This window comes from Zalophus californianus, chromosome 10 (assembly GCF_009762305.2).
Source record: "Zalophus californianus isolate mZalCal1 chromosome 10, mZalCal1.pri.v2, whole genome shotgun sequence".
NCBI classification, from domain to species: Eukaryota; Metazoa; Chordata; class Mammalia; order Carnivora; family Otariidae; genus Zalophus; species Zalophus californianus.
The window spans coordinates 79,391,054-79,414,392 of record NC_045604.1 but is presented as its reverse complement, the minus strand read 5'-3'; the positions used below and the strand labels follow the sequence as shown (position 1 = coordinate 79,414,392).

The following is a 23,339-nucleotide window of genomic DNA, read 5'->3' as shown; positions in this document are numbered from 1 at the left end:
CCCTCTGTGGCCTGGTAGGGATCGGAGCCTTTTTTTTTTTTAATTTTTAAAATGAAACTTACTTTCTTATGTGATAGCTTCCAAATCCTAAATGTCGGCCAAAAAGAATTAATTGTTTTCCAATACCCAGGAACAGAAATTAAACACATTTGAAGGCCAGACTCGGGCTGCAGGCGAACAACTTCTCACCTCCAAGATAACCAAATCGGCCTGCGCAGATTTCAACAGGGATTTTAGTTTCCCCCTGTGGTCTTCTGGGGACACAAGCCCAACAACAGAGTCCTATTTCTAAAGGGCCCCTCATGAGCAGATGCCGTGGACTTACATTTCAAAATCCGACAAACTCTGGTCTTCGGATGTTTGACTCAAATCTCCAGGCACCTGCCATCGGGAGAGGGGGAGGGAGAGAGAAAAGCATCTTGGTTACCATGGTTTGCACAATCACCTAAGAATTCTGCCTCTCAAAGATCCCTGAACATTTCCTGTTCAGAATGAGGTGAAAAAGCAGTTACTGGGAAACAGTAAGAGATTTTGTGGAAGGATGGCTTAGAGACGGTGTTATGGTAATAAAAATATGCCACCATGAGGGATCTCAATTATCTTCACGGAGAACGGGCTGTTAATCCTATTGAGATAATAGCAGGCCTGTAAAATCATGTAATTTTGGAGCTATAAAGGCCTAATTAGGATGTGAGATGCGAGATATCAAATGAGCAGTGGAAAAAATACCCACTGTCACCATGATGAACATCACACACACAGACACACCTAGTACGTAAACACAAAAGGCCAACGTCTGCCCCCACACGGCTCTATCCTTCCCGCCTCGTGATGCATGAGCAATTTAAGGCAGAACACAGCTGCTGCCGCTGACTCAGAAGGGCCCCGCGAGAACGCGATTGGGTAACAGAAACTGCACTGCCCTGCAGGATGGCCGGTTCTATGTAAGGCAGCTCGCAAAATGGTCAGCACTAGCAACTGCCCCAGGAACGGTGTGACGCTACGTCCAGGGAAGGAGCTTCTGATCGAATGGAAGGATGCCGATGGAAACAGGGCAGACCAAGGGCAACAGGGGAGGGTGTGGGCTTGTGAGGGCAAGAGCATTTATCATGTTCATTAATTTCCCTAACAAGCCCCCCAACACACACACACACACACACACACACACACATCACAGATGAGGAAACAGGCTCAGGGAGGCTGAGACCTTGCCCAAGGCCACACATGCAGGAACTGGATCTGAATTCAGGTCTGTCCAACTTCAAAGCAACTCTGCTGCTATAAACCTGCAGCAAACACAGGGAAAACCAGCTACAAGGTGGAAGAAGCTACGACTTGAACCCTTTCCAGGGGGCTGGAGACACAGAAGGTAACTCCCTCTGCGGCAGGAGAAGGCCATGGTTCTGGAGGCTCGGCTCTGGGGGCACACAGGTCAGGGTCAAGCCCCGCTCCACGGGTTCCCGACCCTGTGGCCAGGAGCCAGTCACTGGGCTGCTCTGTGCCACACTGTCCTCACGTGTAGAACAGGTAGGACAGTCCCACACCTCAGAGGGTCGTCCCGAACACAAAACCTGCTGCCTGTAGGGTATGCACAAGAGGGCCTGGCAGGTGGGAAGTTCCCAGGAACTGTGCACTGTACGAATAATGTGGTAATTATCGAGAGAGGCAGGGTGTTCTGTTATCCTTGATACCAACACAGAATCTGTCCCACCAGCCCAAGGGCTATCTCTCACCCCACATATGACAGCCCGGACGGAGAACCACCCCACCTGAGCCCTGACAAGGTGTGTGGAGCTAAGCAGTTACAATGGGCTCCGCAAGCAGTTTTTGCTAGGAAGTTGCTATTGAGAGATTCCTTCAAACCCAATAGGGAGAAACCTGTCTACCGCCAACCTGAGAAAACCTCGGTTTCAAAATAACAAGGCACTCCCTGGGCTGGGGCTGAGTGTGGCCCTGCTGTGAGGGTGAGTGTCATTTTCCCGTGGACGGCTGGGAAGAGAGGCGGTATAATACACCAGGGAAGCCATGAGGCTGTGTCCCACAGTCCCTACAAACACCCACATCCTCTGGCCCAGACAGCTCACTCCCAGGATTTATCTACACGACGTAATCAAAGACACGGGCCAGAATTTACATCAAAGATCATTCCTCTTTCCATTGCTTAGACGAGTTAAAATATTTTTTTCAAACAATCTAAAGGTCCAACTATACAGAAGTGATTCGGGAAATTATGACATGTCCGTATGAGATGACCTGATTTCTTTTTTTAAAAAGCAGTTACACATGCACACTCATGAGAGTACAAGCATAGTAATAATTCTGGAGAAATATATAGGAAAACTAACAGTGGCCATCATTGATAATGCAGTAGGAGTGGGAATGGGGAAAAAGAAAGGCTGAATTTTCATTTGCTGTATTTCCATTAAGATTTAAAAAAATGTATCTTTTGAATCAACTGCTTTAGAAAAATATTTTAAATGTGCTTTTGAAGAAAAAGATAACTTTCCATGTGCTGTAATGAAAAGATCTCCAGGACAGATCAAGTGAGAGCCGAAGCAGGGTGCACCTGGGGAGCAAAAGTGGAGAGTTAAGACTATCAAGTTGTATTTGGTGTTGCATCAAAAAGCATCAGCAGTGAACTTGAAGACACCTAGAAAAGGGGCACCCTGTGGGCACCAGGAGGTGGGAGTGGGGGCCTGCGCAGCTGGTGCACAGACTAGAGAGGAGGCTTTTTATTAAGCACTCCTTTACATCGTTGGAGCTTTGAAATAATGTACTGCCAATTAAACATTTAAATAAAAATTTATTATCCTGGGGCGCCTGGGTGGCTCAGTTTCTAAGCGTCTGCCTTCAGCTCAGGCCATGATCCCGGGGTCGTGGGATCCCGCATCGGGCTCCCTGCTCTGCGGGAAGCCTGCTTCTCCCTCTCCCACTCCCCCTGCTTGTGTTCCCTCTCTGTGTCTCTCTCTGTCAAATAAATAAGTAAAATCTTTTAAAAAAATAACCTTATTATCCCACCAAAAGAGTGCTTCTAATACATTTTTCATGGCACAGAAAACAGCTCCTGGCACCTGTGGGAGCTGAAATGCCCAGTCTGGGTAACAACGTGACTTAGGACATCCACGTACCAGTAAGGTCAGAACGAAGCAGGTCAGAAAGATGACCCTGGCGGAGCTTGGGGAGATCTGCAGATGGATCTGCAGTATGTATTTGAACTTTCCTGTACTGTCTCCAATGAAGGTGCATTACCCATGTAACCATAAACAGACACGTATTACATATTAAGAGTCACTCGTATTACTGTGTGAAGTAAATAAGACTCTTTCCAATCCACCCCGCCACAAAAATGCATTTGGCTAAAATGCAGAAAGCCAGAAAATATAGACTTTGCCTTCCATCGCTCTTCTCTTACGCACGTGAGATGGAAAAGGACAAGAGGAGGTCCAGAAGGCACGTCACCGTGCGGACACCACTCTCCCCTTGGCGCTTCCGCACGGAGCCCTGCGGACACGGCCAGGACTCCAGCGCCTTCTCCAGCAGCTATGGGGCGGCTCTTGGCCTCTCTTCTCTGAGCCTCCCCCTCCACACCTGGGTCTGGGGAAGGCTGTTCTGGCATGATGGGATAAACAGGTAAGCAGACTGGAGGAGGGGCTCTCAGGCTATGAAGACACCTGCCACACCATTACGTGCGTCACGCCGCTGCCTTTAAATCAACCTCATTTCAGACTGGAAGTGCACAGAGCTTGGACCCAGGGAACCGGGTGAGGGAACAGGGAAAGGTTCTGACTGGGTTGAGCCCACCGAGCTGAAGGAAAAAGGTGACCAGAAGGACTCAAGTAAAAGAGAATGTGAGGGCTTTACAGACAGACATCACTTTATAATGCTAAGAATAAAAAAGCTTCTTCTAAAACAATCAATTCTCAGAAGGCATTTTCTTCACGGATAAGTGAACTCTCAGGGGTGCTGATTTTTAGGGAGCATTTTGGACAATGTATCTATGTAGCTGGGAGGTGTTAAACCCTTCCGAATTAGGAACTTTTCTTCTCATTATGTGGCCTTATTGGTATCAGCAAGCCGGGAGACATTTACATGTGTCCGTGAGTTCCAGACTCCGCTGGAAAAGGATCTGTCAGCTTTCTGACCTCTGTGGAATGTATCCTGCAAATCAGGCCAAGCTCGACAGCACCTGCATGCTGATCACTGACGCTCAAACTTACACAATTTTAACGTTTTGTCTTTTCATGCTGTCTATCCAGACTGGTACCAGATACCATCTGGGGTTTACAGTCCTCATGCAGAAAGCTCATTTTACTGCACACCCTGGCAATGAAAAAAGTGTGGGGCAGGGAGTATTTTCTAAGAAAAATCAACCTTCTATTGCCACTGGCCACAAACATCCCTTGTAACACCCCCTGAAGCTACAGGCAATCCTGGAGGATGGATCTCTGAGATACAGCCTGTTTGGTTCACCCTCAACAGGGCACATAAAAAAGCGATCAGCAGCATGGATGCCCTCATTCCCTTCTCCCTGGCCCTGCAGACAATGCAGGTCCCCATGCGGCCTGTGGTCTGGGGACTCACGCAGCAATAGGCGGGGGCAGGAAAGGCAGAGCCTGTTACTGGAGAAACATAGCAGCCATGATTCCCGGATCCTCCTAGACAAACAGCCCAGGTGCTACAGACATATGGATTGGGAGGGACAGGTGAGACTCACAGAGAATCCGCTTCCGGGGTGTATCAGCAAAGAAGCTTCCCCCACCTCTCCTGACTCAGGATTTCCTGGGTTTTTTTGGGGGGGGGGCGCTGGGGAGCTGGGACAGGCTGGTTTCCTGGGTTTTGCAGGGATTGCTGGGGAGCAGGGACGGGCCAGCTAACCGCAGCCCCTCACATTCAGAATTCAGATACTGGTTCACCCTGGTGCTCTGACTGGGAATTCTTCAAGCCTAGGATAAGGGCTCAGATAACAGAGATTCTGCCAAAAAGAATAACACATGTGCTGAGTAAATGCTAATTTAATACGAAGGGAAGGAGGGAAGAAGAGAGGAGAGAACTAATCAGCCAACTGCCAGAGCCACAGGAAAAACTCTACCTCCTTCTGCTTCCAGAATCAGGATCCACGCAGGGGCAGCAAAGGGGGACATAGCACACTCCCCTTGCTCGCAGCTGCCCTCACTTCCAGTCCTGGGTGGGCTGCAAACATAGACACACCACCACCAGGCATCGTCAAAGGCTTCCTGCTTTACGAAACGCTTTCCCATCAAAACTCTTCCCACATCCTCCTCCTCCTCACAGCCCTGTGGGCAGAGGCATCACCCCCATTTCCCAGGCAAGGATAAGAGGATTCGGTGTGGATAAACAGAAGAATCAGAGACACCATGAGGCCAGCACCAACCGCCAGAAGAATGAGTGCGCCATCTTGGATGTCCAGCTCAGTGGAGCCCCAGATGACTGCAGCCCCAGCCAACGGAGCAAAACCACTAAGCACCGTCAACCCCTAGAATCATGAACTGTAAGAAAAGGGTTGTGTTTTGAAGTCATCAGGTTTTGGTGTGGTTTGACATATAGCAAGAGGTATCCCAAAAAGTAACTTTCTCAGGGTCATTCAGCTAGTAAGTGACAGAGGTGGGAGTCAAATGCAGGTGGGTCTGGCTCCAGAGTCTACACTTTTTATCACCAAGCTATGCTGCCTCCCACTATAAAGTCCCCAGTCTTTGCATTTTGCTTCTGTATAAGGGGAGGCCTAGAAGAAGAAGTAACCCAGATCCACAATGAAGAGGCTCTGCTGGTATAGAGACCTCTGATGGAGTCAGGAAGGTCTGTAAAGACTCAACCGCTCATGAGTAGATGTGCACAGGTATGCACATGGGTCTAAAACCCTAAGACTTTCTTACAGCCTGTCTTCTTTGATGCCACACCAGACCTAGAGGAACAAGGCATAGGGCTCACCCAGTCCAAGGTGGCTGGCTTTCACCCCAGGAAATCCCAGGTCCTTTCCCATCTTTGGATACACATGTCAGCCCAAAGACTCCAAGCAGAACACATCAAGTCCCAATGGACTAGCAGAAAATTGGGCATCCTGACGGTTAGAGAAGCCTCCTACTGCCTGTTAGAGAAGTCACCCGGCTTCAACAAACCCTGGTTTCTTCCTCCCTTACTTGTCTCTGACAACCTGTCTCTGAGTGCCCTATTAGAAAGAATCCACAAAGACGAGGAGACCCCCGCCCAACATGTGTTCAATACCTACTATGTGCTAGTATGTACTAGTATATTCACACCTTTAATCCTCAAATAACATTTGAAGCAAGAATTATGTCAAGTCATGTTCCCCTACTCTCTTCCCCAAACCTGTTTGTACAGCTGGCCCTTTTCTTACCCTTTAAGACTCAGCTAAAATACACATTCCTAGGAGTGCCCTGACCGCCAAAACTAAGTGGCCCTCCAGTGCCACATCTCTAGATCATGCCACGTGGCTGGCCACGGCGGCATTCCGGCTTGTCTGTGCACCGGCCCCTCCCTGGGATCAGGAGGTCACGTGCCCTGTGACACTCGGCAGCCTGGCCCAGCACCGGGCCCAGCGCGGACACTGAATTAGTATTTGTGACAGAAGAAATGGATGATAATATAAGCTGTATTTCCACACTGAAATGTCAATCTATTCTGAAACTGCTTTGTAGCCAATTCGCAATCTTCACCCATGATAAGGATAACTTGGTCTGGAGATAAGAAAAATCAAAGGAAGAGAATTGTATTCTCTCTCTTCTAATCACACGGCTTTCAGATTTACCGCTCAGAAGAAAAGGCAAAAGGCAGATATTATGAAGCAGCCAATCTTTGTCCCAATCACGAAATGACACCCATGATTTATGTTTTCCAGAGTCACTTTCTCCCTCATCGAACTTTTCAAATAGCCTTCCCTTAAGCAATTAACCCTCACTTTGCACTGCCAAAAACAACCACTATTTCCCGGCCTCCCCCCCCCAACACCCCTACTTTCTAATTTTTTAAAATAAGGAACAAAACGTGCAATGGCATGGCTGTCTTCCAGCATGGCTGGCCAAGGCCCTGGCCTGCGCCCTGAGCATGAGGTCAGCCTGGGCTTTCTGGGCCCGCAGGAGGCAGCCAGCCTGGGTCTGGACCACTTTCAGGCTTCTGGGTTTGTCTGTTCATTTGTTTTGTTCTACGAACAATGAGAGGCATTCATGCGGTTTAAAAAAATCAGCTGAGGTCAAAGACTCTCCGTGGTGAGTAAAGCATTGGCAATGAAGAGCTTTCAGGAGTTTTTTAGGCTATCATCTGGGAAGCCCTGGAAACTTGAACCAGTGCAGACTAGGACACTTCCGTGAATTGGGTTTTGATGGGTCAGTTTCTCTAAAAAGACGATGAGGGTCTCAAGGACAGTATTTCCAGAGCCCACGATGGTATCAGGCAAACACTAGTTGCTCAGTGAATGTTCCCATTGGATGGAGAGATGAACAGATAGAGAAATGGATACATGGAGCAAAGGAACTTCAGGGAAGGGGCACGAGGAAAGTATTCAGTCGACTAAGAATGAACATCACGTTTCTCTGCAAGTAATGAAGATGCACGGACAACAGACGTGCACCCAGCTCTACTGGGACATACACCCATTACCAGTGACGGCAGTAAGAGACAGAAAACCAGCAATGAAATGGCTCCATAAAATGGTACCATCAGAGCCCAACTGCACAAGGACTAGAACAGCACAGACGTCCTCTGCTAACAAGAAACGACCTCCAGCATATGATGTCAGGTGACAAGAGCAAGACCCAAAACAACAGGTCAGGTAAAGTACTAGTTTCATCAAGAAGCTGGAAGACAGACACGCATCTGCATTAACCATTTCCAGAAAGACACACAAGAAACGGCCAACCGTAGATGCCTTTATAGGAAGGGCTCTGAAAAGCAAGGGCGTGAGGAACATAGAGTTGTTTTTTTTTTTTTTTTACTGTACAACTTTATACCTTATCAAGTTTTACTACATTCAAGAGTAGTCACCCTTTCGAAAAATAAATGTAACAACCTTGAAATTTTAAACTAAGGGGAAAACTTATTATGTCTATATTGGGGGGGGGAGTAAGAGAGTGACTAACTCTAAGGTAGGTGGTGGGGACCGAATGGGAAAGGGTATCAGGGAACATTCTGGGGTGACGGCAAAGTTCTGGGTCTTATGCTACACAGGTGCAGGCATTGGTCAGAACTCAGTGAGCATGCAATGAAGATGGGCTAACACCTGCAATTTGCTTTGAAATGCATTTTAAAAAAAGATGAATTGATGGGATATAAAGGGAAGGAGAGAAAGCGATGGATGGAAGGATGCAAGATAAAGCAAGTGCAGTAAGCTATTAATGGCAGAATCTATGTGGTGGGTACACACGTGTTCCTGATAAAATTCTTTAACGCAGCTGTTTTAAAATTTTCAAGTAGAATGTTGGAAAAAATAAGTTTTGATCAACCAAATGATCAAATGAATGACCAAATTACCTTTCTAGTCTCTGCATAGGAAATGACATTATGTCCCTGTCTTATAAAGAGGCTATCACAGTATACAGCTTAAAAACGTAGGAGAGAAAGTATTATAGAAGTGTGTCAGACGGTTAATAGAACTGCTTTGTGTTTCTGGATTCTGAGATATTAGCGGTATTTATCAACTCTTGACAAATGAAAACATGTTGTGATTTCTTCATCAATAATTTTTTAAGAAGGGCTGGGCTGGGACTTCGGTGAGCTGGGACTGAGTTCTGACTTCGCGGTGTCACCTCGAACAAGCCACTACCCTTCTGAGCCCACCTTCCTCCGGTACAATGGGGCAACAGAAGCTGCCCCGTGGGACAGCTGTGAGGAACCACTCAGGACCCCTCAGGACCACTCCACCAGCACCTGGTGGAGATCAAGAGCCTGCTACGCGGCAGTCACTCCCATCAATCCTGGGTGGAGTTCAAGGGTGCTGCAAGGACAGAAGGCTGGGGCCCGGCAGCCCTCCCTGACGAGTGAAGGGCCAACTGCTCCATTCCACAGATGCAAACACCTGCCAGCCATCCAGACACTGAGTCCACAAACCCGTACTAAGTTCCTCTTAAGGGCCAGACACCTTAGCACCAGGGAGGCAGCAGCGAACAGGAGAGATGAAGCCTGGGGCTCACGTACCATATAAGCCAGCTGGGCAGACCCGTCTTCAGACAACCTACCAACACCATTATGGTGTGCAAGTCCGCAGAGAAGAAAAAGGAGAGCTAAGGCGTCTGAGAGAGGGACAGGGCAAAGTGGCGTGGAGGGAGGCTGGCTGGAGAGGAGGCTGAAGCACCAAGGGGAAAACAGCAGGACTCTGGTCCGTGCTCAAACAGCGAGAAGCCCCCAAGAGGCAGTAAGCAAGGGAGAGCCTGGGCTAGCTGGCATTTTTGCTTAGTCTCTCTGGCTGGAGAGTAGTGCCTGGGAGGCAGGCAAGGGGGGAGAGCCAAGGAGACACACACACCCCATCTCGACGGTGCACACGAGGAGATTTGCCAACCTCTCTGCCCACCGCCTTTCCACCGACAGAGGTAAGTCTCACCTGTAAGAAAGTACAAATCAGCGACTGTCTCCTGTTTCTCTAGGCTTAACTTACTAAGCTGTAAAGCAGTTCTCAAGAATCCTCAGCCAATCTCGAGGGAAAGATATAGGCCCGTCATCATGAGCTGGGAGCTCCAACTAATCCAAGCGTACTCCTGCTGCAGACGAAGACCGTGAGGCCTGAGGAGGAAGGAAAGAGCCCCGTGAGGTCTTCCCCTCCTGGCTGCGGGCTCCGACCACCTCATACCTTACACGGGGTTCTTACCCACTCCTGGCAGATTCCCAGGATTTTAGTAGCCGTCCCCGGAGCTTTGTGGCCACAGGCCCCTCCCCCCCTGCCCCCCACACACTCGCCAGCAGGAACAGGATCTACTCTGATCCGATCCCCATTTCAAGTTTCCAAGAAAGAGCGCCTCTTAAACAAAGGGTTACACACGCTGGATTTGTTAAAAAAGAAAAAAGTTTAGCAAACACTGAACAAATGGCCTCATTCATTCTCATCTCACCCTTGACTCCCACTCAACAACCAGAGAAAAGGAGGCACAGAGCAACCAGAAGATGCCAAAGCAAATATGGGGTTTGGGCAAACCCTACCATCCAGAGCCACTCTCGTGAGGACCGTGGTCTAAGTGGCGTGCACATGTAGAGTTTCCCAAAGTGCCTGCCAACACAACTGAAACGGCCACTTAGAACCTAGCCAGGGGCCACCAAGCAGCATTTAATAGCAGTAAAAGGCATTGTGGATGTTTAAACGACAGGTCTAAGCAGTTCGTTACTGCCAACAGGAGTAGATGGGGGTGCATCTGGGTTGACCTGCTGGAGACATCAGACTGCAAAACAAACAGAAGGTACCTGCCCTGTCTGTCACCTCCAGTACTGTCTCCTTGCCAAGAGGACACCCCCCATGAACATGCAACAGCAGGGGTGTCGCTGGGGAAACCCTCCACGCTGGCACTTCCACCCTGAACCCAGCACCTCCCCCTACTATAGGGTCAGGGGTCGGCAAACCACGGCCCATGGGCCAAATCCAGCTTGCTTTTGTGAATGAACTGTCACCGGAACACAGGGACGCTTGTGCATCATTCATCACCTGTGGCTGCTTTCACATTCCATCAACAAAGCTGAGGATGCAAGACAGCGCCAGTAGGGTCCACCTTCCTAAAACACGTACTATCTGTGCATTTACGGAGGAACTTGGCCAACTCCTGCTCCAACTGATAGCGGAGCAGCTACAGAAAAATTACTGGTGATTTCAGGGCAACATTCACTTCTTGGTGGGGAGGAAGAAATTTTTGGGTTCCATGGCCTCGTGAGATGATGTTCAGTGGCTGAAGAATAAAAGGAGGCCCCAGATCATGATGGAGAAGGGGTGATAAGAAATGGCATTTAAAGAGCCAGGCCTTTATTTATGTTTATCCATGAAATGCACAGCAACCTTTTAGTAGGAGCATGTGTCCCATATTCTGCGAGAGGCTAAGTGATGTGCTCGCGGACACAGCAAGAATTCAAAGCCAGGCCTGGCTGGATCCCAAACTGTGTTCTTTCTACTACACCTGCTGCCTCTCCACCAAGAAACGTGGGTCCCACAACAAGATTCCAGGCTCCTCTCTGAAGGAGGGAGCCCGTAAAACCAAGCGCCTCTGGAAGGCCGCTTCTTAGAATGAGCAATGAAGACACTCTGGTCATTGGAGCATGGGTAGGCCTGGGCCTTCGGCTAACACCACGCAGGAACTATTTTTTTTTTTACCATTACAAATGCAACAATTATCTTCTCAGATGAGCAGGCGCTGCTCATTCTCAAAGCGAAATGGCTCTGGAATGTTTCCTCCCAGGATTCTCCTCAGGGGTTTAATTTCTACTGCTTACCAGTAAGAAAGCCACATCCTGGATGCTGCTTTAGGCACCCGGGGTGGATGGGGAGGGGGTTTGCTTCTCAAGAAGCTCTATACTGCTTAGTCTTGGCCACGGAGGTTCAAGAAGCTCTATACTGATTGTCTTGGCCGAGGAGGTCCTCGGGGAAAGACACAGGGTCTGCTGTCTTAAGGTCAGGCAGACCTGGGTCGTAGCACTTACTAACCGTGAATCCTTACACCTCGGTTTTCCTCATCCACAAAATGGGGCCAGTGCTTGCAACCTCACCCTGTCTGCAAGCTGCCCAGCATACTGCCCACGCTGCTTAGTAAGCACTCAGGGACTGCCGCTCATCCCCCTCCCGCCTCCTGCTGCCTGCCCCCTCCCTGCACTGAGACAACAGGAAGGCAGCTGCAGGCGGCTCCCTTACTTTACAGTCGCCCCTTCAGCTTGTGTTTGATCAGGACCCATTTCCACTTGTGAGAATCCACCCTGTCTCCTCCTCTCTCCAGGAAATCTCGACCCCTGCTCACCAGCCACTGCAAACACAACACGCTGGCCCCCGTGGGGAGGTCGGGATGCTCCAGCAGGCTCTCTCCCAGGTCCCTGCATCTTCTCGAGCCCCTCAGCCCTGCCGTGAGAAGCGGCATGGCCTGGCTTCCCCTGTTGGGGCCAGGGCACTGAGGACCACACTTCTTCTCTATGCGTCAGAATGCAGACTCAGGCACTGCTCCCCTTTCTTTGACCTGTCCTCATTTCTGAAATGAAGGCTTTTTATTTTCTTTCTCATCCTTCATCTCTGTTATTTACAATGAGCTGGCATCTGCATTTGCCCCATGTTTGGGAATGATTTATCCCAGGCTACAAATGTACCGGTGCATTTTCCATTCCTTAGAGTTTCAAGGTTTCCATCGGTTTTAAAGCAGACCCCACTTCCTGAACGGCAGGGGTTTTTTAAGATTTCTTTATTTGAGAGAGAGAGAGAGAGAAAGCAGGGAGAGGGGTAGAAGGGGAGAGAAAATCCCAAGCAGACTCCCGGCTGAGCACAGAGCCTGACATGGGGTTCCATCTCATGTCCTTGAGATCATGACCCAAGCCAAAACCAAGAGTCGGACACTTAACCAACTGTGCCCCCCAGGAGCCCCCTGAATGGCATTTTACCAAGAACCCCAACATCAGCACCAGCACCACAGCTGCTTGACCGGATGGCAATCTGGTGGCCGTGGGCTGAGGGGCTCAGTGCGGAGCAGAAGGAATGAATGGCGGGGACAGGAGAGCCAGCTGCCCCAGACGCACGGAGGAAGGAACGCCTCCCAGAGCCTCCGGAGGGAGCGAGGCCCCGTCGCTGCCCACACCTTGCTTGCAGGCTTCTGGCCTCCACGACGGTCAGAGAATAACGTGCGTTGTGTTGTTTTAAGTCACCAGACTTGTGGTCATCTGTTACACGTACTGACCTCCTGCTCCATGCCAGGCTCTGTGGGATGCATCTGACGTACAGATGGGGAAGCAGATTCCGAGAGGTGACCTGACCTGTGTAAGGGCACAGGGTTGTAAGGGGTAGAGCTGGGAGTGGAACCAGGTGGCGTAGGGTCCCGAGTCCACAGCAGGATAGGATGCCGTCTCCAAAGAGCGTGGCTTTGGGGTTAGACAGGTCCAAGCTTGCACTGCGACCCTGCTATCCCACCCAAGCCCTGGCCTCTCCAGCCTCGCGTTTCTCTGTGATAAAGCAGGCAGATACTACCTCCCTGCTAGGCTTACCACGGAGTAAGGGAAAGAAACTGCATACTGCTGTGTTGTATCCCAGCGCCACAGAGACAGTGCCCCGAAGTATCTCCTGAAGGACTAAGTAAGGGAGGGTCACGGTGGCAGTCCCTGGTGGGGACAGTCGTTTCAGAAGACGGGGGGTAGGGACTGGCTGAAGACATGTTCTTCCACGAGGAACATGGTGACGATAGGGGCAAATCATTTCCTAAGTTCACTCACCTAACCTGCCCCACCGTGCTGTCAGCTCTTGGAAATGCCAGATGGGTGAGAGGATTGGGGGCGGGGAGTAAATAAATCCCACTGAAGAGTTTAGGCACCTGATAAGCCTTCGACGCTTCAGGCTGCAGGACTCCAAGATTATGGCGCTGAAGAGCAGCAAGTGAGAAAGAATTCCTGAAGCTGAGCTCTCTGTCCTCTAATACCCAAACAGCACATTCCCGAACCTGCCTCCTGGACAACTTGCATTGTGATGTTCAACAGTGGAGACTAGCAAGAACTCCACAACAGCACCTTCCAGAAGTCTCACTCATAAAAGTTAACTGCCCCCACCCCCGCCCCCAACACACACCAGTGCCTCCCAGGACCAGCTACACAATGGCCTCATCAGCACTGGGCAGCGCCCACTTGCTTGTGTTCATGACTGAGGAAGCCAATCAGCAAAACCCTCAGTTAGAGCCCCAAACTGTCACCACAGAGATTGGACACAAGAAACAGCCCTGCCAGGGAGAAATCGGCCTGATTTTCAATCTGTCTCTTATCAACAGGCAGTAAATAATGAAGTTTGGCTAATAACAGACACCAGGCACAGAGCCATTTAAAATCCATTTTATGATCACATCTCCCAACGTGGGATGTTTCCCCAACACTCTTTGATGGAACACTCACAACCACCCTGAGAAGTAAGGTGCCACCTCTGGAGGTCACCAAGGCCACCCACAAATAACTCTGCTCTTTCCAGATGCCTAGCAAGGCTGCACTCCCCCTCCCACCTGCAGTGAGATTGTCTGGGTGTGAAGATGGTGAGGAGATGGGGCAGAAGAAGCCCAGCCGACCCGTGAGGGACAGGTAATGTAAATGAGACATAATATTTTGTGTTTTCTGTATTGACATTTTGGAGCTCTTTGTCACTACAACATAACCCAGCATACTCTAGAATTCTACACCCCATTTTATGGATGGGAAAACTGAGGCTGACAGAGACAACACACCTTGTCCAAAACCATGCTGTTACAAAAGCAGGGAGGCGTGGAGAACACAGGAAATGTTGGCCATTATACCTCAGGCTCTGAGAAGCTGTGACTGCCCTACAAGCCGGCTAGCTTGGGGCTCTCCATGCCAGCCTTGCCCACATGGTCCTGGCTGGAAACCACAGGCACCCAGAGAACAGAGGTGCTGGTCACCTCTGCATCTCAAAAACCCATAGTCCACCCTGAAGCAGGGCAAAATCTCAGATACCTAGCTCCCCCAACCCCAAGACACGTGAAGTTACAGGCTCGGGAGAGTATTTCCAACGGGGTAGAATAAAGCAAGCAACAAGGATGGAGGGAAGAGCTGAAGACAGAAATAGGATTTGAGGCCCAGACCAGGGAGGCCCTACACATAAAGCCCTGCCACAGAAGTTCTGTATAATAATAATACATTTCTACACAGTCAATTCCTTATTTCTATACCATCAACTCAAGAGAAGCAGTAATTTTTACTCAGATGCCTCGTGACCGTGAAGTAAAATAAACCCAGTTACAAGGTCCTCTTTGTCCACAAAATAACCCATGATTATTTAGAAGCAGAGTGATCATTTAGAAGTCCTTCTCCTGGGATTAGGACCCGCGAGAGCTCTCCCCCATGGGTGCCCCTCAAGGGGACAGGGATGTGAAGGAGTGCGTGTGTTCAGCCACTTTCCTGTGCTAAGCAGCCTTCTCAAATACACCCTGGTGGTCCCCATCTCCTGGCCTTCCTGCCCTGATGTGATCCCCTTTCTCAAGTGTTAGTGGCCCTGGTGACCTGCTCTACTGAAGAGGTAGGGCCAAAGTGATGGGGTGCCACTCCCAAGGTTAGTCCGGGGTCCGATGTCACCAGTGCCCAGGTCAGCCCCTGACACCCAGAGAACATGAATACCCATCCGGTGAATCCATCAACGAGGTGTCATCCACACCGGATCGGGGGATGGGCCAGATGGAGACCACCATCCAGGGGAGAGGTGGCGTTCTACATGCGGGCCCGGGACGGAGGGGGCACGTCTCCCCCAACCAGCCCTTGCTCTTCCAACAACTGTTCCTCCAATTAAGCTCTGGCTTGTTCTGACAGCCACTGAGGAAAGCACGAGTTCTCTCTGTGACTGACGGATAATTTCATACTCAAATTGGAAACCGTTTAAATCAAGACTCCAGGAAAATCTGGGGCGGGAGACATATGATAGCTCCTTACACATGACAGCAAATAAAAAAAGCAAACAGCAATGTTGATCATCTTGTGACACACAAATCCGTGGTCCCTCGCTGGCGTCTGGAGCCGGCACAGAATATTTAGCGTCGGTCACATCTACCTAGTATTTTCCGGGCACCCATACTCAGGACGCTCCGGTGAGAAGTGGGAACGAACAGTCCTTCATGCAGCAAGTATTTCACCTGGCAATGGGGACTCAGTCAAGTATAAAAGGATGAAGGAGCGAGATGGCAAATCAACACCTCTATGCCAACTAGTGGTCAGTGCTGGGAAGAAAAAGAAAGCATGGGTGTGTTATTTTATCAGGGTTACGATAAGGTGGTATCTGACCCCCTACTCTGGGTAATTTAGAAGCAGTATCACATTTAATTCAAACCTCATAGAATTCTCTCTGGTGGGCACCCCAGTCCTGTTTCCAGACGAGCATGTGAGGACTGGAAAAGGAAGCTGCTCACCCTCCCCGTCACTTCCTGCTCACAAGGACCTGGGGGCGGTACCTATTGTACTCGTGTACTGGTGCCTCAGCCCCTCATCCCTAAAATGGACACGAGAGTACCTACTCCATGGGCTGGTGCTGCACATGAAATACTTGGGAAAGAATGTGGCATACAGTAAGTGCTCAATAAATGTAACTTGCTCTTGTAGGTTGGAGTATAAACGCCACTCCCATTTTTTTTTAAGGACTTCATTATCTGATGCCGAAGCAGAAAGACACTCCCACCAAATCAGTGAATAATATCCATAAAGGAACCATGCTGACTTCCACCACTGTTCCCTCGGCCTAGCAGGCCCATCCTCCTGACCAATCTCGACTCACCCTTCGAAACCCAACTCCAACAGCTCCTCTCTGAAGCCCTCCCTGCCAATCCCATCAGTCACTTAACCCACCACTGTGCTACCATTACAACCATTCTACAGAACTCCGTCTTTTGTTCGCTCATTCATTCAACGAACGCGTCTCGAGAGCCAACCATCTGTCACACATAACCGTACTCCATATCACAATTACGTGTGAACGTACCTCTGGGTCCCCTCCACTGCACCACAAACTTGTGTCCAGCAGCAGGAAAACTTAACTGGGTAGAGTTCAACAGAACAAATTCGTTAACAAAGGATGGCATGAGAAAAGCAGAAAAAAGGGGCAGCCCAGCGGGGAAAGAAGGATTACAGGAATTCAGAGGCAGTCACGAATAAAAACAACTCAGTCCTGACAGGGCCACAAAGGGCTGGAGAACAAGCTGGACTCTGAGGGCTGGCAAAGACTTGGAAGAGAGGGAAGGAAGGAGACGCCAACTCATGCTCATGAATGGAGAAAGCCAAATCTCAGCCAGATGGTAAAAATAGGGAAGTATACGTATATACCTCTGGCTGTCTGTAAATGCGTAAGCGCATCTGGAAGGACAGATGCCAAACCTCCTCATAGGAAAGATCTCCGGGAGAAGGACACTTTTATTTTGTATTCTCTTCAACATACGGCTTATGTCTATATTATTTAATTTCTTGCAAAAATATATTCTTGTTTACATAATTTAGGAAAAAATGTGAAGCATGTCTTCTGAAAGACAAAAGGCGGAGAAGCAAGGCACGGTACATAGTATGAAGACCAAGAGCAAATGCAGGGGGCAGAACTCCATGACCTAAGAGCCAACAGTAAGAGGCGAGGAAGAAGGTGAGAGTCAGGTGCTGCTTCAGCATCTGCCAGATCCTTTTTACAACAAAGCTAAAAGAAACATCAGCTCTGTATCAAGGTGCTGGGAGCAACAGATGGCTGTGGGCCTTGCTGTAATGGGAGGGAGATGATTCTCAGTAGAGGTGCACACACACATGCTGCCAAAGGCAGGGATACTCAAGGACAGCAAAAAGGTAAGAAAACCACTTTCCCGGGGGGTGGGGGGGAATCTAAGGGGACCTGGGTTTTTCCAATTTCATCACAAACTTTGGCCAAGTCAGATCTCCAATGCCCAGCTGACAACACCAGGCACACCTCAAACCACAACCACCCATTTTGGTGTGCACAAGCTCCTCAGTTTTTGAGTATCTGGTAGAAAACCATTTGAATCCTGGTCAATAAAATCATTTTCCTTGAAAGTAAGCAGCCACTCTGCAGTCCCCATGGGCCAAGGGGCTCAGGAACCCGGTGGGCAAGTCCAAGATGGTGCCTGTCCTTCAAGAAGAGGTGATTTCCAAAAGAACAGATCAAGGGAGCCCACAGTTCCGCTTTTTTCAAATTCATCAGGAATCCCTTTACCAAGATGCAACTGTTCCAATCCAATCACATAATCTGTTGGTCTCCCAGAAGAGAGAGAGTACAACATATCTAGGCAAAATCTACTCTGGATTCCACAAACCAACTGGCCAGGGACTCAACTTCCATGAAACATAGAACAAAAACAGTATTCGTTTTTCTGGAATAACATAAATCTACTTCAATAATATGGGGAAAGAGGGGTGCCTGGGTGGCTCAGTCGTTAAGCATCTACCTTCGGCTCAGGTCATGATCCCAGGGTGCTGGGATTGAGCCCCGCATCAGGATCCCTGCTTGGCAGGAAGCCTGCTTCTCCCTCTCCCACTCCCCCTGCTTGTGTTCCCTCTCGCTGTGTCTCTCTCTGTCAAATACCTAAATAAAATCTTTAAAAAAAAAAAAATGGGGAAAGATTCCAGAGCAAACTGTAAGGTCATTTTGATATCAAGATGCCCCTGAGTTAAAACTGTTCACTGCCCAACACAGCAGACCTAAGTTTATAAAGGGCCGGGAGAGGAGAAGTAGAGATGGTCCTTTATTTTTTTTAAAAAAGATTATAAAAATTGGGAAGAAAGCTAAAAAAAAAATGGAGAAAGTCACATGCAGTTGGTAGGGAAAATAGAACTAAACAGAAGCACAGAGAAAAATTTATTAAATTAAGGAATAAATACATATAATTTATCTAGTTACAGGGTTTGTACAAGTATTATCACGTGGTTATGTATCCTTAGAAACACTGTGTGTGTTAATTTAGCACAAACAGATTAAGTTAGGAATCAATGGATAGGACTTGGTCGGAAAGACTTCTAAGACATGGGAGTGACAGAATGGAACATGTTGGGGCTTGTCTACATTTTGAGGATGACAAAAAGGAGCCCAGACAGTGCTGCAGTCTGACCACGTGGGACAGAGGTCCTAGCCCAGACCAACCTCTACCAGAGTCCCACCAGACTCCTCGATCACAGGAACCCCTTTTCCATGCTAACGACACCATACTGAGAAACCTACGAGCCAATAAAACACACAATGGCCGGGAACAAAGCCACACAAGGTCTTGAGGTTGCTACCCTTTTTGGGAGAAGCAGGAGTGTAGTCTGGGAGCAGCTTCCACAGAAGGCAGAGTGAGATCACAGCTACCTTATTACATTAATAAGAATGGGAGTCGCTCGCACCAACAGTGTGTGTGGTTCTTGAGCACAGGACTTTGGTTCATCCAAATATGACCATCAGGGGCAAGTGAAAACAAACATGGAAGAACAGGCTCATTTCAGGAAGGAGCCTGGTGGTAAATAAAAGAGGGGCAAAGGGCCTGTGAGCACCATAGCATCTTGGCTACCACTGCCTGCCTATTTGGCTGGTGGGGCCGGTGGGGCCGTGAGCAGCCGACTCAAAGGAGCCGTTCACAAAGCTGTGCTGGGGAAGTGAGAATAGGTAAAATGGGGGGGGGGTCAAAAGCTGGCTCATGATCTCGGCTTCTCTTTCTTCAGAATCAGGGGCAGGAAAGGTGTCATAAGTTATCCTGTCTAGACCTCGATCTCCAACCAAATCACAAAGCAGTAAAACCGGAGAGATGCAAGTCACGGCAAACAGATTCTAATCTTTGACCTCCGCAAGGGCACAGCCTGTGTCTTCCACATCCACCACACCCCTGCTATGTGCCCACACTCTGTATAAAGACAGCCACACAGAACACAAGCAACCGACAGGCAGCCTAAGCCAGGGCAGCAAATCCCTCTCTGGATGTACAGCTGAAATCATCACAGAGCACGAGGTGTATAAATCCTGACTATTCTGCACCTCGCCAGCGTTTCCTATTTGCATCAATATGAGACCCGCTTGGGGACAAAGCTTGCACATGCTGCACTTACCAATAGACACAAAACTCTCATCTTCATGAAAATGTATTTTCAAAGTTCGGCACCCATAAACCCTGGGTAGCCAGGCGCTGCCCACCCAAACCGTCAACTGTAGCCCCTTGGGGCTTTCCCATGAAACCCAACTACCCATGGTGACGAACAAGCCAACCACAGACCAGGGACCAGAGTTTAACCCAGGCACATGTGGGGAAACAGACTTGCGATTTGGAGAGCCCTCTGCTATAACGGCAAGGAGCATGTGATCACTCGGGGTATTTGCCTATGGACAGGAAAAGGTGCTGGGCCCAAAGAGGGGCTTTTATTCTGGGGCCCAGAGAGGTCTAAAGCAAGTTCTGCAAGCATCTTTCTGGATGATTTTGTATCAAAAACTAACATTTCTAAGCTAAGCCTCTATGTGAGACATATTTTTAGTAGCCTCTCTTAAATGGCACTTTTAAAAATAATCTCCTTCAAGACGGTAGACGATTAAAACACTGATGGTCCAAGTACTGAATTTAAAAGCCTCTTATAATTTGGAACACGATGTTTAGAGCTGCTGTGGGGCCGCAGACAATTTGGTACTTGATCATTAGATATTCTGCAAGTGCCACCCAGCTGAAAAATATATTTCTTATTAAGCTTCTCTACTTAAATAGCATCAGCCCCCAAATGAGATCACTGCCTCTGAAGGCTTTAACGATACCAAGAAAGTCCCAGGAAGCATTTCATTTCAAAGTGAGCCATATTAAAAAACTTGGGATGAGTTTTTTTCCATCCATCTCACCCCTGAATTTTAAATTACTTGTCTTCCTCTCCCACCAGTTCAGTCATTTCCACAGTAGAGGAAGGTGTCCCGTGGAAACACCAAGCAGCTTAGAGCAAGGATTAACAGCAGGTCTGTTATCCGGCAGGATCCAGGAAGGCACCTTAATTGATAATCAAGTATCTTGGTTAACAGTGTTACCATGGATACCACAGGTGCGCAGTCAGATTTGCACATCAAATGCTCCATGAGTGACACCATGCACCACCCCAAGAAGAGGGAGAGGAACACGGGGCCCCTGTCTCAGGGAAGCTAGCGGTCTGCAGAGGAAACAAAGTTCAACACAAAGTGGTAAGACAGCGTGCCAAATGCTGGAGCCCCAAGCGCCATGGAAAGCCCAATTAGGGGCCTGCCAAGGGCTCAGGAGGGGAGCGGCCGAGAGGGGAGAGCCCACACAGGCTTTCAGGGAACTTGATCCTGGGTAAGTCACTTCACGGGGGGCCCGTGCAAAGCACACCAGTGGGACGAGGAAGTGGAAGGGATGTGAGTTTGTCAAGGCGGCTTCAGTGAACAGCGAGCATCTCCACACCACACAGCAACGTGGATGCTCACGGGAGGAGAGCACGTGGGGAGGAGCGGGGAGGGCAGAGGCAGAGCGAGCCCACTGCAGGCAAAGATTCAGGCATGGGCATGAGACAGGTAGGCAGACGGAGACCAAGGCACACACAGGAAGTGGCAGAGAAAGAGCAGCGGAAAAACACAGGCAGAGGCCGAGGGACAAAGAGAGGAGCAGAGAGAGAGAGAAGCAGGCAGAGTCGTAGACACAGGCCCAGGAATGGAGAGAGAGAGAAGCTCAAACGGACAGAAGAAACAGAGAGAGAGAGAGAGAGAGAGAGAGAGAGAGACTGAAGAACAAACTGAAAGAGCAGGAGAGCGAGCGAGAATGAGGACCACCTGCTCTTGGAGGGCCATGGTGTAGGAGACCGTGAGGGCCTGAGCTACGGTGCTGCTCACATGGCCGAGACCCCAGCCGGCGGGGGGCACGAGAAAGGCCGGTCGGAGCCAGCCCGCCGCACCCCACAGCCACACGGCGTCACCGTCTCCCCTCCAGCCCCTGCGGACGGCGTGCCAGGGCAGGCCCATGAGACAAACCAGGCTTCCATGCTCCCCTTGCCAGCTAGTGCATGGGTAAAGTGGCCCTAACTCTCCCAAATGCATTCCTCCAAAAACATCTTAGAAAAGATGCTCCTTGGGGAAATAATTTTAGGAGATAATGCATAAAGTACGTGTTCTATCTACCTCCTTTGGAGAGCTAGGAGGCACCATCGTGAGAAGCACTATAGCCAAGAAACCCATCGAACATGCTCTAGGCTAACATTTTTCAAGATAATTCCATCACCACGGTCCTCTTTTCTACAGGCACCAACTCGGCACACCCTCTGAATCATTGTTCTGCTTTTGGAAAACTGCCTCCTCTCGATTCCAAGTTTCCAAAAGAGCCCTTTTGATATCGGGATGAACTGATTAGGAGGCTTAAAAAAAGAAACCACTTTGATGTACAAAGTGAGATGGGGAGACAAGAAAGGGAGAGATTCATTTTGCAAGAAGGCAGTGGGAATGTGTGAGAGCTTCACCACAGAAGAATGGGAGTCTTTAGAACCACCCAGTGTGGTGGCCCAGAGCACAACAGACAAGACATTTTGCTTGAAATGAACAAAAGAAAAAAAGTAAAATAAAAGAGTAAGCGGCATGGTATTTAAAAAATGAGAAAGGACTGGATCAGCGTTTGGTTCTACCACGAAGCTGCATGCCCTGGGCTGAGTCATGAAATCTCTCTGTGCAGTGCACACGCCATGTGCACGCGCGCACACACACACACACACACACACACCCAGTTAGCTCGGCAGAAACCCGTATCTCTCAGGGGGAGAGGATTCAAACGTACACCAACACCAAGCACAAGGTCAATGGCTAACAAAAGGGGGAGTCCCCTCCCCAAACAGACAAGGGAGGGGACAGGCAAGAGTGCAGTAATGGGGTGGGTGGGGTGGGCAGGGGAAGCAGGGGGCAGACAAGCTACTGGGGCTAATGCTCTGAGTCAAGGCAGTGATTTCACAGGCCTCCAGTCAGACCACGGTGGGCCATCTCTTCCGCCTCCGGGGAGGGGATCCAATTAAAGGGTGCTTGGGACAAAGAAACAGAGACCCACCACGGGGGCCGAAAAAAAGAGGAACCCAGCTTCAATTATGTAAAGTGAGACCAAGTTTGCTTCCCAAGCGGGGACAAACTCGCAGGTAATGAGTCGCTTAGCCTTCAGCTCTCCCCGCTGAGGACTTTAATTGACCTCCATACCTTACAATCTTACAAGGTTCTATTTCTCTGTCTCCATTTATTATTCCAAACAGGAGCTGTGCTCCCAGAGAACTCTCAGGGCTGTAATCAAATCCTGCTAAAGGAAAAAAAAAGAAAAAGAAAAAGAAAAAACTCGGGCATTCATTCACGTCTTACACCAGAGAGGGAAAAAGAATAATGAGCAGAGTCCTAAAAATACTTACATTCAAAAAAAGAAAATGAAAAAACTTCAACCCCTAATCCCAAACTCATTCTTAAAATAAGTGAGTTGGCTTAAAAGTCTATAATATCACAAAAAGATAGCACTCAGAGCAAACCATGTCCCTGGCTCCTATCTTTTAAAAAAATGATTTGGTCCATACAGTCCTCACGGGCTCCGTGCAAATGAAATTCTCGCGCAGCGAACATTCATTGAGTGCCTACTATGTGCGCCGTGGTGCTAGGCACTGGGGAATCGGAGATGAAAATGCTCAAGCCCCTGCCACGTTCCCACCGCTGAGCG

At 49.2% G+C, this 23,339-nt stretch overlaps 1 protein-coding gene across 5 annotated transcripts in view; it reads right to left on the bottom strand.

The window, feature by feature from the left end:
- Nucleotides 1-23,339, bottom strand: part of SNX29 (sorting nexin 29) — a 509,507-nt gene that overhangs the window by 150,799 nt on the left and 335,369 nt on the right. For all 5 annotated transcript variants that reach the window (XM_027612456.2, XM_027612457.2, XM_035722380.1 and 2 more), the window contains one exon: nucleotides 326-381. In XM_027612456.2, coding sequence (XP_027468257.2) covers nucleotides 326-381 — 56 coding nt within the window. The remainder of the gene's footprint in view (nucleotides 1-325; nucleotides 382-23,339) is intronic.